The sequence below is a fragment of the Maniola jurtina genome, chromosome 17 (genome assembly GCF_905333055.1).
Source record: "Maniola jurtina chromosome 17, ilManJurt1.1, whole genome shotgun sequence".
NCBI lineage: Eukaryota > Metazoa > Arthropoda > Insecta > Lepidoptera > Nymphalidae > Maniola > Maniola jurtina.
In genome coordinates, this window is record NC_060045.1 from 967,324 (window position 1) to 981,847 (window position 14,524).

Genomic DNA, 14,524 nt, shown 5'->3' on the forward strand with positions numbered 1-14,524 from the left:
CCTCTTTTGTGTCCGTCATTCATTCAACTTGCTAAAAAAGGTAGAGAACAGAAACGGGAAATGTTGGCAAATTACTACTGTTAAATACGTGTTATAAATGTTTAATTCTCTTGTTTAGGTTTCTTCTATGTGTAAAACTGTGTGGTTCGTGCGATAAAGTTAACTGGGACGGGTAATAACTAATAAGTGATCTGTTTACATTGTGAAATAAGTTTTAGCTGTATAGCCGTGAAAAGCATATTCGTGCCATTCGTAGGGAAAGGAGTTTTTTTGTTGCAAATTCGGCGTTTTCGGTGTTCGATGATGGTATTTATGGACCGTATCGGTGTACAGTTATGTGATGTTTGCGGGTGGCGACGAGATTTCTGGTGTTTTATCGCGTAATCTTGTTCTTTCGTCGTGTGTAAACACTTCGACTGCTAGTTAGTTGCAACAACACTTGCGGTTTATAAATTTTGCAACCATCATTAGAGCGTGAAAACCGTGTCAAGCTTGCACCCCGCGAGATTTGGATCCTCTGATAATAACGTTTATTCTACCAGTAACCAAGTCACTATTCTTATTAGATAACTAGCATTTGCCTGCTGTTTCGTCTTCAATTCTGTTTAACTGACATTCATTTATTGTATAACATTATATCTATATGTTGGGTCTACTTAATAAGGCAACTCATCATTTTAGCAATAATCTGCACAGAGGATCACACAAAATCTTGGTCTTTGCTACCTTCTAAAATATCTTCATCTGAAATCATTAATCAGACTAAGTAGGTTAAAATGAATCTGATCTAATAAACTAAAAATTCACACAATACTATGCTAACGTTATATCAAAAATAGTTGGTTGTTTTTTGTGATACTTATAAGTGTAACATAGCCATTGTCAATAAAATTTATTAGAACAATGTTTCTTTTCACCAGTGATGATGTGTGCACCACTCCTAATTAATGTATAACACTATTATAATTTTAATTCTGTTCTACACGATCTTTAAACTAAAATGGTAACAGGTCTTAGTGTACTTTTAACCCTTTCAAAATGCTGTTTATGGAAAAAGATAGTACTAGACTAAGGCTGAGATCTAAATAGCATGTTGACTATGCTCAGATTTAAGACACTGTTAAAACAAGACAGTGTTATATGTCAACAGAATTAACTACTATTTATTATTATTTCATACTAGAGGTGCCTAGCATACAGAGAGACAGGCAGACAGACAGATAGACAGACAGACAGACAGATAGACAGACAGACAGACACACTTTTACATTTACAACATTAGTATGGATAAAAACTTTTGTTAGAACATGACCTAGCCTCATGTTATGGCTTACATTTCTATTTGTAAATTTTTGTTTTTATGCTAGGTTTTGCATGGCTATAAAGAATTTATCTGTCTACTAGCTTATGCCCACAACTTCGTTTGTGTAGATTACACAAATTTTAAACCCCTATTTTACCTTCTTAGAGGTTGAATTTTTGAAAATTCTTTTTTAGCAGATGTCTACGTCATAATAGCTATATCTGCATGGCAAATTCCAGCCTGATCCTCCAAGCCAGTAGTTTGAGTTGTGCATTAATAGATCAGTCAGTCAGTCAGGTTTTCCTTTTATATATATTTAGATTTATTTATGTGGATAGAGATGTATAATAATAAATGTATATTTCTCATTGTAGGTGATATAATACAATGGAATTCAGCTCATAATATCGAAGGTACCTACTACTTAACATGAACTATTTGTACACTAGATTAAGCCCACAACTTTATGAATTTTCTGTGGATTAAGGTTTTTGAAAATCCCAAGGAAACTCTTTGATTTTCCGGAGTAAAAAGTGGCCTATGTCTATCCCTGGAATGCAAGCTATCTCTGTACCAAGCTTGTCAAGGCAGTTAAGGATGGAACATGAAAAGCTAGCAGACAGACAGACAGACACACTTTTGCATAAATGGATTAGTATAGATTGGTGCTAATTTGGCTGTACACAACTTTAGATTGTCTGAATTGTTGAATTAATGTCATTCAGTCACATCTTCATGATTAACCTTTTGCTGGCTTACTACTGAGCACTTCGAACAAGAAAGCTTTGGCCATAGTCTACCACTCTGACCAAGTGAGGATAGACAGACTCACACACCTTTGTGAACATGAAGAATTGTCAAGCATGCAGGTTTCCTCAAGATTTTTTCCTTCACCAATGAAGCAAGTATTTAATTGCTTAACGCTGAGTTCTTCGAAACAAATTTGAAAATTTAAGTGGAGATTAAACTAATTTAACCACAATTATTCTTTGGAGTCTCCCGGGATTGAACCCCAATCTCCAGAATAGGAGTAGGAATGTTGTAACCACTAGTTAATTAGCACTTTAACAATTAAGTGGCATCTGTTGTATTTGTATTGTAATGTATAATTTAATATTATACATAACAATACAGTATAATTTTAGTGTATAATTTAATATTATATATTATAATACAATTATACATTAATAATAATAATTAATTCCAGATATATGATGGCATCAGGCACATCCTCTTTGGAGAGCAATGGGAGTACTGGTACGAAATTTCCTATTTTCAATGTAAATTTAAAAAATCTGTCAAGTGCGAGTGTGTTACCGACGATGTTATAATGTTGCCCTCTTGTTGCAGAATCAATATCCCACAGCTATGTAAGCAATGAGCGCCACAACACCACACAACTGCCCATCGAATATGAAGTGCTGTCAGCCTCCCAGTGCTATGACAAGCCTGCCTACACTCACACGCATACTATGAGTGCGCCGTATGAGCTGGGGCAGTATGACGTCATCAAACAGCAGGCCAACGAGAGCCTCAAGCAGCAGTGCGAGAAGGCCCTGCACGATCTCAACCAGTTGAGGCGACAACACTCGGAGACTTCGCGCCGCTGCGAGCATGTTATGAAGGTAGGGGTAGCGTAGCGTGACGTCATTGACTAGCAGGCAACGAGAGCCTCAAGCAGCAGAGCGAGGAGGCCCCGCATGGCCTTAACCAGCTGAGGCGACGACACTCGGAGACATGTTATAAAGGTAGGGGTAGCGTAGCGTGACGTCATTGACTAGCAGGCAACGAGAGCCTCAAGCAGCAGAGCGAGGAGGCCCCGCATGGCCTTAACCAGCTGAGGCGACGACACTCGGAGACATGTTATAAAGGTAGGGGTAGCGTAGCGTGACGTCATTGACTAGCAGGCAACGAGAGCCTCAAGCAGCAGAGCGAGGAGGCCCCGCATGGCCTTAACCAGCTGAGGCGATGACACTCGGAGACATGTTATAAAGGTAGGGGTAGCGTAGCGTGACGTCATTGACTAGCAGCCAACGAGAGCCTCAAGCAGCAGAGCGAGGAGGCCCCGCATGGCCTTAACCAGCTGAGGCGACGACACTCGGAGACATGTTATAAAGGTAGGGGTAGCGTAGCGTGACGTCATTGACTAGCAGGCAACGAGAGCCTCAAGCAGCAGAGCGAGGAGGCCCCGCATGGCCTTAACCAGCTGAGGCGACGACACTCGGAGACATGTTATAAAGGTAGGGGTAGCGTAGCGTGACGTCATTGACTAGCAGGCAACGAGAGCCTCAAGCAGCAGAGCGAGGAGGCCCCGCATGGCCTTAACCAGCTGAGGCGACGACACTCGGAGACATGTTATAAAGGTAGGGGTAGCGTAGCGTGACGTCATTGACTAGCAGGCAACGAGAGCCTCAAGCAGCAGAGCGAGGAGGCCCCGCATGGCCTTAACCAGCTGAGGCGACGACACTCGGAGACATGTTATAAAGGTAGGGGTAGCGTAGCGTGACGTCATTGACTAGCAGGCAACGAGAGCCTCAAGCAGCAGAGCGAGGAGGCCCCGCATGGCCTTAACCAGCTGAGGCGACGACACTCGGAGACATGTTATAAAGGTAGGGGTAGCGTAGCGTGACGTCATTGACTAGCAGGCAACGAGAGCCTCAAGCAGCAGAGCGAGGAGGCCCCGCATGGCCTTAACCAGCTGAGGCGATGACACTCGGAGACATGTTATAAAGGTAGGGGTAGCGTAGCGTGACGTCATTGACTAGCAGGCAACGAGAGCCTCAAGCAGCAGAGCGAGGAGGCCCCGCATGGCCTTAACCAGCTGAGGCGATGACACTCGGAGACATGTTATAAAGGTAGGGGTAGCGTAGCGTGACGTCATTGACTAGCAGGCAACGAGAGCCTCAAGCAGCAGAGCGAGGAGGCCCCGCATGGCCTTAACCAGCTGAGGCGACGACACTCGGAGACATGTTATAAAGGTAGGGGTAGCGTAGCGTGACGTCATTGACTAGCAGGCAACGAGAGCCTCAAGCAGCAGAGCGAGGAGGCCCCGCATGGCCTTAACCAGCTGAGGCGATGACACTCGGAGACATGTTATAAAGGTAGGGGTAGCGTAGCGTGACGTCATTGACTAGCAGGCAACGAGAGCCTCAAGCAGCAGAGCGAGGAGGCCCCGCATGGCCTTAACCAGCTGAGGCGATGACACTCGGAGACATGTTATAAAGGTAGGGGTAGCGTAGCGTGACGTCATTGACTAGCAGGCAACGAGAGCCTCAAGCAGCAGAGCGAGGAGGCCCCGCATGGCCTTAACCAGCTGAGGCGACGACACTCGGAGACATGTTATAAAGGTAGGGGTAGCGTAGCGTGACTTCATCGACTACCAGGCAACGAGTCTCAAACAACAGTGTGAGAAGGCCCTGCACGATCTCAACCAGCTAAGGCAACACCATTTGGAGACTTCGTACCTAGCTGCCCGCGACTTCGTCTGCGTGGATTTAGGTTTTTAAAAACCCCTAGGAATTGATTTTCCGGGATAAAAAGTACTCTATGTCAATATCCAGTTCTTTAACTGTACCTATGCAAAAAATCACGTCGATCGCGTTGCTCCGTTGTGACGTGATTAAAGAACAAACCAACAAACCAGTAAGCCAGATAATAAACACACTTAGTAGGTAACGCAGGTAGTGATAATGTGGGTAGATTTCAGCCAGCATTGCTGGAGCGATAGTATTTCGCATTTTTATTTTTCATTTTAAAGAACTGGAGCGTCGCGTTGTTCGGTCTCATTTACATTAGCAGGCCGCGCAAAACGAGTAAGCAGCTTTTTACTCCAAGCCAGCGATATAAATGTTCCACTAGATGAGGCGTTTTATAGTTCAATATTACTTTTATAAGTTACGCCGATGTACCTGCGCAGAAATCTTATTTTTGAATGGCGCATAAATATCTCAGCCAATTAATTATAGCGCTCTTCCGCTATTGGTTGTTGCCTACGCGCTATATAACGCTAATAACGAGCGAGATAACACGAGCCGCAAGTTTAATTTTTACAAACTGACTGCTTCTAAAGCGGATATTACAATTTTATTGACAGGAATGCGGATGGCGATGTTCGTTGGAACACATTGTTACAGTACTACCACTTTTATAAGTGGCATCGACAAAATTCGTTTGCTCAGAAAAGATCAACCTACCGCCTCCCATAACCGCATGTACACCAAGGAAATAAAGACCTTATTGCTTGACGTTAAGATTCACGGAGTAAAGACACTGATGTTCGTTGAAACATTTTTTTTTAAATTCAGATACAAGTTAGCCCTTGACTGCAATCTCACCTGGTGGTAAGTGATGACGCAGTCTAAGATGGAAGCGAGCTAACTTAGAAGGGGTTTGGCAGTTTTTTAAACCCATACTCCTTTGATTTATACACGGCATCATACCGTAACTCTAAATCGCTTGACGGCACAGCTTTGCTGGTAGGGTGGTAACTAGCCACGGCCGAAGCCTTACAAAATTCCAAACCCTTGCCGGGAAGCGAACCCGGGGCCTCCCACTAATAAGACAACTGCGCTTACCACTGTGCCAAGGAGGCAGTCAAACCATGTTGTTATTATGAACCGCCGCATCTAGTGTAACATTTATATCGCTGCTCGAAGCTCACAAACGAGCGTGCACTGAATAATATATAGGTCACTGGGTCAAGTTTGCTTTTTGCGAGGTTCATTTCTGAAATGTGAGTTTCTGTTGAATAGCGGCGAGCTTTCAATACTTTCTATAGCTAACTCGGTTTCGCTTGAAGCGATGAATAGGCATGTGAATATAGTTCGAGATAAAATCCCGATTGTTGTCGTAAAATAACTTTAAATGTGGGGACGATACTTTTAATGGTAAAAATTAACAAGTTTTATAATAATTGAAAAAATAGGTCAAGTGCGAGTTGGACTCGCACGCGAAGGGTTCCGTAAGCACTATCGTTATTAAGTAGGCACTATCGTACAAGAAATAATACTTTAATTTTTTTTTAATTTTCATCTAGAAATTTTTATTATTTGTTGTTATAGCGGCAATAGAAATGAACATGCTGTGAAAATTTCAATTCTCTACATATTACGGTTCAGAGATACAGCCCGCTGACAGACAGACAGATAGCGGAGGCTTAGTATTGGGTTCCATTGCCACTCTTCGGGTACGGAACCCTAGAAACTAAAAGACAGGTCTTTACGGTCTATAACTAACTCTTAGGTATATCTCTCATTCTCTTATAAGACTAAATTCTCACGCGCGATTTTAACTTTATGTGTCAAATATCATGTCAAAAGTACGAATTTAGTCCTTATTTTAAAGGCAAACATGGACTTCGTCTGTGTTGGTGTTAGCTGGCGGGCGTGCTCTGCCTTTTTGGAGTATTTTTTTTTGTTAAAACTGACTTAAAAGCGCTCTAAGGAGGTGCCGTGCGTATGTGGGCGAGCGCCGGCACAAACGGGGTCCATACTTGAATAGTTTAACTAACTTGTTACAAATAACTACAAACTTGACTTTGGCTAATCTTTGTAAAGCCAGACGAGAGAGAAAAACATAAAGATATTATAAAAAAAAGGCAAACATGCCATAGAGTTAAAATGGCGCGTGAAAAGTCATTACCAAGTGAGCCCGTATTGGTAAACCACGACGAAGCAAAATGAACTCTATTTCTATAGGAGTTGGAGTACTTTCGTGGGCAGCACCGTGCGGCGATGAACCAGCTAGAGGTGTCCGCGCAAGAGGCCAGCAGCCTCCGCGGGAAGTATGGTGACCTTCTCAACGACAACCAACGGTGAGTGTTATAGATGTTCTATTTCACGATGCCTTTTCAAAATACGATTTTTAGGGTTCCGTACCTCAAAAGGAAAAAAAGGAACCCTTATAGGATCACTTTGTTGTAAACCTATAGGTTACTTCCCGTTGACTTGAAGGTAGCGAAAAAAAAACAAAAATGTGTTCACGAAAAAAATAATTTTCTAAATCTAAAATATAGATGACGCAGTCCGTTATTAACTTGCATGTTCTATCTTGCATAAAAGTGTTAGGTGAACCTTGTGCGATGGTACGGAACCCTTTGTGTGCGAGCCCGCCTCGCACTTGACCGGGTTTTTTTTAAATATGAAGGTATGGCCTTTGCCTATTTGGAGTTTATTGTATCTTGTAGACTCGAGCGCGAGGTGCAGCACCTGCAGCAAAGCAGCGGTGCGGAGGGCTCGGACGCGCTCGTGCACACGCTGCGGAAATACGACGCTCTCAAGGAAGAGTTCGATTGTTTCCAGAAGAGGTAACACCACACACACACCACACTAGTAATTTAGTATTTTTCAAATCTGCATTGTATAGCGTGCAAAACTCGGGTCAATGCCCCACCTACGTCGTGGTATTGACTTCGAGTGACCTATTTACGCCACACTTTGTACACTCGAGTGCGAGGTGCAGCTTAGCGTTGTTATTATACTACCTTAACACAATCCAATGCCAATAACCATTTGCCTTATCTTGTAGTTTTAGTAATTTAATATTTTTCAAACCTGCATTGTATAGTGCGCAAAACTTGGGCCAATGCCTACGACGTGGCATTGACTTCAAGTTACCTATTTACGGAACGTTCGTTGACCTCTAGCGTCAGTCAGATGTTTTATTTGCAATATATTGTGAACTTGAAAAAATGCAGGATGTTTTCAATTTTTTTTCGTAGTTTTTTTATGGTATCTTTATCAGTAATAATTTGTACTATCACCTGGCTTTTTTTTTTGCTAACGTTCTGGTTACAGCTTGTATATAGTTTGTCTATAACTATACACTTAACTTATAGGAGTTTATAGTATGTTTAAGGCAATTGTCATAGTTCTGCTTGCAGGTACGACGACTTGATAGAGAATCACAACACTACTCTGGAGAAACTGCAGATAGTTCAGGAGGAGAACAGCCGACTGAAGACACAGTGCCATGAGCTTACTCAGGAGAGAAATGCTGTGGTAAGTACTGTACTCTATACACGGAGAGAAGTTAGTACAGGGCTCTCCCTGTTACGTAATCCCATTTAAACGTCAAGGACAAAAAACACGGTGTCTTTAATTTCAGATACGTGAACGCAACGCGCTGAAACAGCAAGTAGCGAGCGTGGTGAGGCAGTGGGAGGGGGGCGGGGTGCGGGAGAGAGCGGATATCAAGCGCTTGACGGACGAGCGGAACGCTGCTATGGCCGAGTATACGCTTATCATGAGCGAGAGGTGAGCTACTTTCATCATCATCTACACTTAAGTCTGCGGACGTCCACTTTTGGACGAAACAGCAAGTGCCGAGCGTGGTAAAACAGTGGGAGGGGGGCGGGGTGCGGGAGAGAGCGGATATCAAGCGCTTGACGGACGAGCGGAACGCTGCCATGGCCGAGTATACGCTTATCATGAGCGAGAGGTGAGCTACTTTCATCATCATCTACACTTAAGTCTGCGGACGTCCACTTTTGGACGAAACAGCAAGTGGCGAGCGTGGTAAAACAGTGGGAGGGGGGCGGGGTGCGGGAGAGAGCGGATATCAAGCGCTTGACGGACGAGCGGAACGCTGCCATGGCCGAGTATACGCTTATCATGAGCGAGAGGTGAGCTACTTTCATCATCATCTACACTTAAGTCTGCGGACGTCCACTTTTGGACGAAACAGCAAGTGGCGAGCGTGGTAAAACAGTGGGAGGGGGGCGGGGTGCGGGAGAGAGCGGATATCAAGCGCTTGACGGACGAGAGGTACGGTACCTTGGCCGAGTATTCGCTTAATATAAGCGAGAGGTGAGATAATAGGGATGGCTTAGTGCCTATTAATCTAATCAGCAACGTTTCATCAAACGTCAAAACTATAATAATGCCAATAGCCCCATCATTAATTTTTTTGATAGTTTTGAGTTCAGTTCAAAGTTATTTTTACCGATTGTCTCACATTGCAGACCTCGCTTAGATCGATAGTAAAATGTTAAAATAAAAAAAGTATTTTCTTTATGGAGATTTAACCCATAAGAGGTGGTTAGTGAAGTGTCAAAGGGCGTATTACAGGGACACGGTGCACAAGGAGATGGAAAAGCTGTCGGACGACCTGCAGGCCGCGCTCAAGCGGGTCGCCGCGTTGGAGTCCGCGCTGCAGGCTTCCAGGGAAGAGCAGAGGGCCACCGCCTTACAGGTGAGTGTAACTGGCAATAGGGATCGTGATTCAGGAACAGACCCTGTTATCTTGTTGCATTGATAGACATCAAAACAAAAAAACACGATGAAAAACAGTCAGAAAATTATGATAAGATATGAGATAATGTGAAAATGTATTCGCCGAAAACGGGTTGGGGTCATAAAAAGGCGAAATTCTTGTATTCTCCTACATACAAAAATATTGCCAAAAACATCATCATGCTTGTGAAGATAAAATTTTATAGAGTCTGGCCAACGAAAGTAGAGACTGGAAAAGCGCGACAAATTCAAAAATATTAGTATGGCAGTCCCAAAATTAGTCTATCAAAATAGAAACACCTATTTTGATAGAATATAAATGAAAATAAAGGAATTCTAAAGTATCAAATTTTTCCGATTTGCTTTGCCAGTCTCTGCTTTCGTTTGTGGCCAGAGTAAAAAAGACATGTTGCATCACATTACGTCGAGCCTCGAGATTAAAAAAAAAAATACTTATTTCAAAAAACCATAAGTGTCAAGGTACGCACGACAGACGGAAACGTTTAAGTGCGGAAACCAGCCCAGAGAGAAGAAGTGTCAAGGTATGCTAAGGCACCTTGTCTCCTTTGATGTAAAAATCTGCAATTTTGAAATGGGTATGATGTAATTCTCAGGCGGAGAGTTTGCGTCGGGAAATAGAGTCTGCTCTGGTGGACCGAGACCGAGCCATCAAAGAGTGCACAGATTTGAAGACGCCGCAAAACACCGCCACGCTCGTCAAGTCTCGGTAAGTTTCAACGGTTTGTATGACATTTAAGGCGTTGCACAACAGAAACTAAGCGTTATAATTAAAATTGCCTATTAAAAAACGAGCAAAAGTGGTGGCATAGTATTACCTTAATTAATTAAAGTTATATGCAAAGCAAAGTGGGTGGCACAAGTTAGTAATCCATATCAAAGGTTTAAGTTTGATAAAAAGTTACAATTCTGACTTGTGCAACCCAAAGTGGCTATTATTTGGTGGTAAATTTAACCTTCAATGGCGATTTTTGGTTTGAGTCATGTCAAGTCAAGCCACATCACAACTACACAAAGACTGTTTTAGTAATTTCTGACTGAAAATCCAACTTCAGGCAGCTGCACCGAAACTTTTACATGATCACCGCCTGACAACATTTTTGCTAGTCTATCTGATGAGCCAAGAAGTCTATTAGTAAAATAAAATTTGTTTCTTGTATTTGCAGTCAAGATAATTCTGCATATCACCACTTGGGTCTCTCGAGTGGCGTTGGGAATGATGGATTCCTTAACGGGCAACATTCCAACGACCCTTCCATGGATAAATTGCAAGGTATTTAGGGTAACGTTTGAAACTAAAACATTTATGGATCTCACATTAAAATTTTTTTTTTTAAATACTTTTATGCATCTTATTTCTGAAATATTAAGGTTCAAATTAGAGTGTGACTTGATCTTCGACCTTAAAATCGTTTGTTCAGGTTTAGTGGGCATGGTAGTAGACGCAGTGGACAAAGAGCGCGTGGACAATCTGGAGCAAGCCAACCAGGAGATCGAGCGACTGCGGAAGCAAGCTGACCGCTTGCAGGCTGAGCTCAATGACGCGCAAAGGGAGGCTGAGGTGAGTCGCTTTGTACAGCTGTGGGCATGCTGGACAAAGGACGCGTGGGCAATCTGGAGCAAGTCAACCGGGAGATATGCGCTGTATTCATAGTAACATCTTCCTCCGAGCCGGTGTGATGTGCGGGAACCCTGCTGGTCTCATAGTATTGTGGCAGTCGCCACATTTTGACGCGATACGAACCTAAGATGGAAAGCAACTTCAACGAACTTACTAGATCGCATCACTATATGTATCTTCAATCTGAAATGAAAATAGAAAATACAGCCTAAATAACGCTAACGGAGTTTTGATCCCAGGAAACCATAATATACAAGACCAGCTGGGCCCCGAGCAAGACATCCAATCCGAGGAAGTTCTTCCAATTGTTACGATCGAGGCCACAACACAATTGCTCTAGTTTCTTGAAAATTGTAATGCTCTGGTGAGAAAACTATGTTAGCGAGATTTAGGATCCCGTGGCGACATCTAGTCTGTTCGTTGTAAAGTACTGCCTACTTTATACATACGTAATCGAGAAGCATCATGTAGTGTTTTTCCTACATTCCTATTCACAGTTGTCAAGATTTTTATACACTGATGTATTCTCAATTATTGTAATTTGTAACTCCTTTACAGGTCTCTAAACGGAGACGAGATTGGGCTTTCTCAGAGCGGGACAAACTATTGCAAGAGCGAGAGAGCGTTAAAGCGCTTTGTAACAGGTTGAGAAAGGTATAATTTTTATCATTTACTTGTAAACTATCCAACATTTTGTCTGAAGTCCTGACTGTAACTGAGCCAAAAAAAATTGTCTTTGTTCGGTTTTACAAATTGATCTATGAACGATGACGACTACAAAAATTGTAAACTCCGTTAGAGCCGCCATGCTCTCCTACGAAAATTATAATTTACTGTTACGTTTCCACGAACAATTCGTTTAACCGTTTTTGATTAAATTTTGTGCAGGGGTATTCAGCATCCCGAAAATAGACACAGGTTCATTTTTAGCCTGAATTAAAGAGCTCCTACAGGATTTTAATAGTCTTGAGCATCACACCAAAATTCATCTAGTTTGGTAATAAAAAAAAATCGTACAGGAACGAGATCAAATGGTGGGCGAGTTAGCGGAAGCTCGTCGTCACAACAAGAAGGAGTCAAAGGACGGCAAATCCCGCTCTAAACACGAGGACGTGTGTCGCCTGCCCTCCCCCGCGCCCGCCGCGCACCCCGCGCACCCGCACCTCGCGCCGCACGGCTCGCACCGACACTCCACTGATGTACAGGTCAGAAAAAAAGCAATGAATAAAAACGTGTTAAAAAGAGCCTCTTTACCCATTGTGCTTACCTTATGGTGACGTTAGCGGTGGGATGGTGACGTTTTTCTCATTTTACTCTCCTCGGAGGTATCAAGAAGTTTTGTTGATTGCTCAGTGTCTTCGGCGGTCGAGCGCCTATTCCATTTTTTTTTTCTCTCGTCTGGCTTTACAAAGATAAGCCAATGTCACGTTTGTAGTTATTTGTAACAAGTTAGTTAAACTATTCAAGTATGGACCCCGTCTGTGCCGGCACTCGCCGACATACGCACGGTACCCCTTTAGAGCGCTTTTCAGTTAGTTTTAACAAAAAAAAACACTCCAAAAAGGCAGAGCACGCCCGCCAGCTAACACCAACACAGACGAAGTCCATTTTCTATCTTTTAGTGCTCTGTCTCGCTGTCATTAGGTCGCGCTACCCAGCCAATAAGTTCACGTAAGGCAGCGTTACGCTCCGTCTTGCCTGCGCAGTTAAAACTGCACAAGAAGAGCGCAGTCCAATCTTTAGCACCTTTTGATACGCACTTAACTCCGCAAACTGGATGGTTAGGTAAACTCTCAGGTAAGACGGAGCGTGTAGCCAGAGCTTGAAGCAGACTGCGTACTGCGTGAGCGGCAACGCGCAGGGGACTTGCGTGTTGTGTGTGTGTAGTAGAGTATTGTAAAGACTTCTATCTATCTATCTATCTGTTGTTTAAATGCTGAAACAGATTATATTTTATTGCAGGATTTCGAATGGGAGATAATCGACGTGGAGCTGAGCAGCATGAGCGCGGACGGCTCGCTCGGGCTGGAGCTGTGCGGGGGCCGGGACGAGCCGTGCTACCCCAACGACTGCAGCGTGTACGTCACCGCCGTCAAGAAGGGCTCCATTGCTGACGGGCGTGTCAAGTGAGTCGTCCATACTATTGCAGTTGCACCATGTGACTTGGAATGGGAGATAACCCATCGCCCCCAAACACCCTCTCGGCTACAGCCATGGTCATTTATACTACTGCTATTGCATCACGTCACTAAGGGAGTATACTAAAACATGCGCAGGTGCACGCTCGCGTGTCTGTATTGAAAAATAGTATGACCAGCAGAAAAGTTGCGACGGGTTCCCACACACACGGCGGACGCGGACGCGGACGGCGCCCGCTCGCAGACTTGACATTTGAGCGCCACCGATATGTACCGTATTAAAGTCGCCGGTAAGGTGTTGCACAGCTTTAAAAAATAAACTTTTTTCTTTCTTCTTTCTATATGAGCTATGGGTTACACGTGTCGGAAGGTGTGAACCGAAGTGAACCTTATTGCGTCATGATAAGTCACATTTTTTTTAAACAACTGCGCAGTGATTTGTACCTGGAAAGCAATAAATTATTCTGTGGTTGTACTCAGGGTGCTGGATCGCATAGCGGAAGTGTGTGGAGTGTCGCAATGGGCGCGCGGTTCAGCGTGCGCCGCGGCTCTACGCGCGGCCCTAGCTCGCGGCCCTGTGCCTCTGCGGCTCCAACGAGCGCGTGCGGCGCGGACGCTGCTGCGCATCGCGGGTGGGCAGGGCGGTCAGTGCGGCCTCACGCTGCAGCACGGTGAGCGCTTATAAGTCACACATAGACAATTACAGATAATAGATAGACAAGGCATAGAAGAAAGAATAGACAGTACATAGTATAACAAATAAACAATATATTATTATGAATACAAGATACGTCGGTCCAAACAAGAATTTCTTACATAAGTTAAGTCTCTCTGACAATAAATCAACGAATTACGTGCTTACTTTGACAGTTTATGGAACACAATTCTTGTTTGGAATAATTGATTCTTTACTTTTATAACATACACACATACAACATATATTTATTATTTTATACATAGACCAAAATATGTAAAGATACACATAGATAACATAAACAATACAAAGACAAATCTTGGATATGATTGCCGAAAAGAATGTATGCAGAGCATAATTTTCTCATTATACCTAATTAAAAATTTACTAACATACTTAAAATTTTGTTGGTAGGTATTTTCATAGGCAAAATAGCGTGCGGTAGTGCGGCCGCCAAAGAGAGCAACCTTTACGTCGGGGACCGGGTTGTTAGTGTAAGTTTAATTTCATTTTATTTTA

The 14,524-nt window shown here is 43.3% G+C and overlaps 1 protein-coding gene across 6 annotated transcripts in view; it reads left to right on the top strand.

Moving 5' to 3' along the window:
• Positions 1 to 14,524, top strand: part of LOC123874127 (disks large homolog 5) — a 25,853-nt gene continuing 11,329 nt past the window's right edge. For 2 of the 6 annotated variants that reach the window (XM_045919320.1, XM_045919325.1), the window contains exons 1-17: positions 10 to 172; positions 1,678 to 1,716; positions 2,511 to 2,560; positions 2,654 to 2,928; positions 7,000 to 7,115; positions 7,488 to 7,607; positions 8,172 to 8,301; positions 8,408 to 8,556; positions 9,370 to 9,493; positions 10,149 to 10,261; positions 10,719 to 10,825; positions 10,974 to 11,113; positions 11,732 to 11,827; positions 12,193 to 12,378; positions 13,136 to 13,299; positions 13,792 to 13,982; positions 14,420 to 14,499. In XM_045919320.1, the coding sequence (XP_045775276.1) occupies positions 2,515 to 2,560; positions 2,654 to 2,928; positions 7,000 to 7,115; positions 7,488 to 7,607; positions 8,172 to 8,301; positions 8,408 to 8,556; positions 9,370 to 9,493; positions 10,149 to 10,261; positions 10,719 to 10,825; positions 10,974 to 11,113; positions 11,732 to 11,827; positions 12,193 to 12,378; positions 13,136 to 13,299; positions 13,792 to 13,982; positions 14,420 to 14,499 (2,037 nt within the window). In that variant the 5' untranslated portion in view covers positions 10 to 172; positions 1,678 to 1,716; positions 2,511 to 2,514. Of the gene's footprint in view, positions 445 to 1,677; positions 1,717 to 2,510; positions 2,561 to 2,653; positions 2,929 to 6,999; positions 7,116 to 7,487; positions 7,608 to 8,171; positions 8,302 to 8,407; positions 8,557 to 9,369; positions 9,494 to 10,148; positions 10,262 to 10,718; positions 10,826 to 10,973; positions 11,114 to 11,731; positions 11,828 to 12,192; positions 12,379 to 13,135; positions 13,300 to 13,791; positions 13,983 to 14,419; positions 14,500 to 14,524 lie in introns of all 6 variants that reach the window. The other 4 variants (XM_045919323.1, XM_045919321.1, XM_045919324.1 and 1 more) reach the window with 4 other exon arrangements.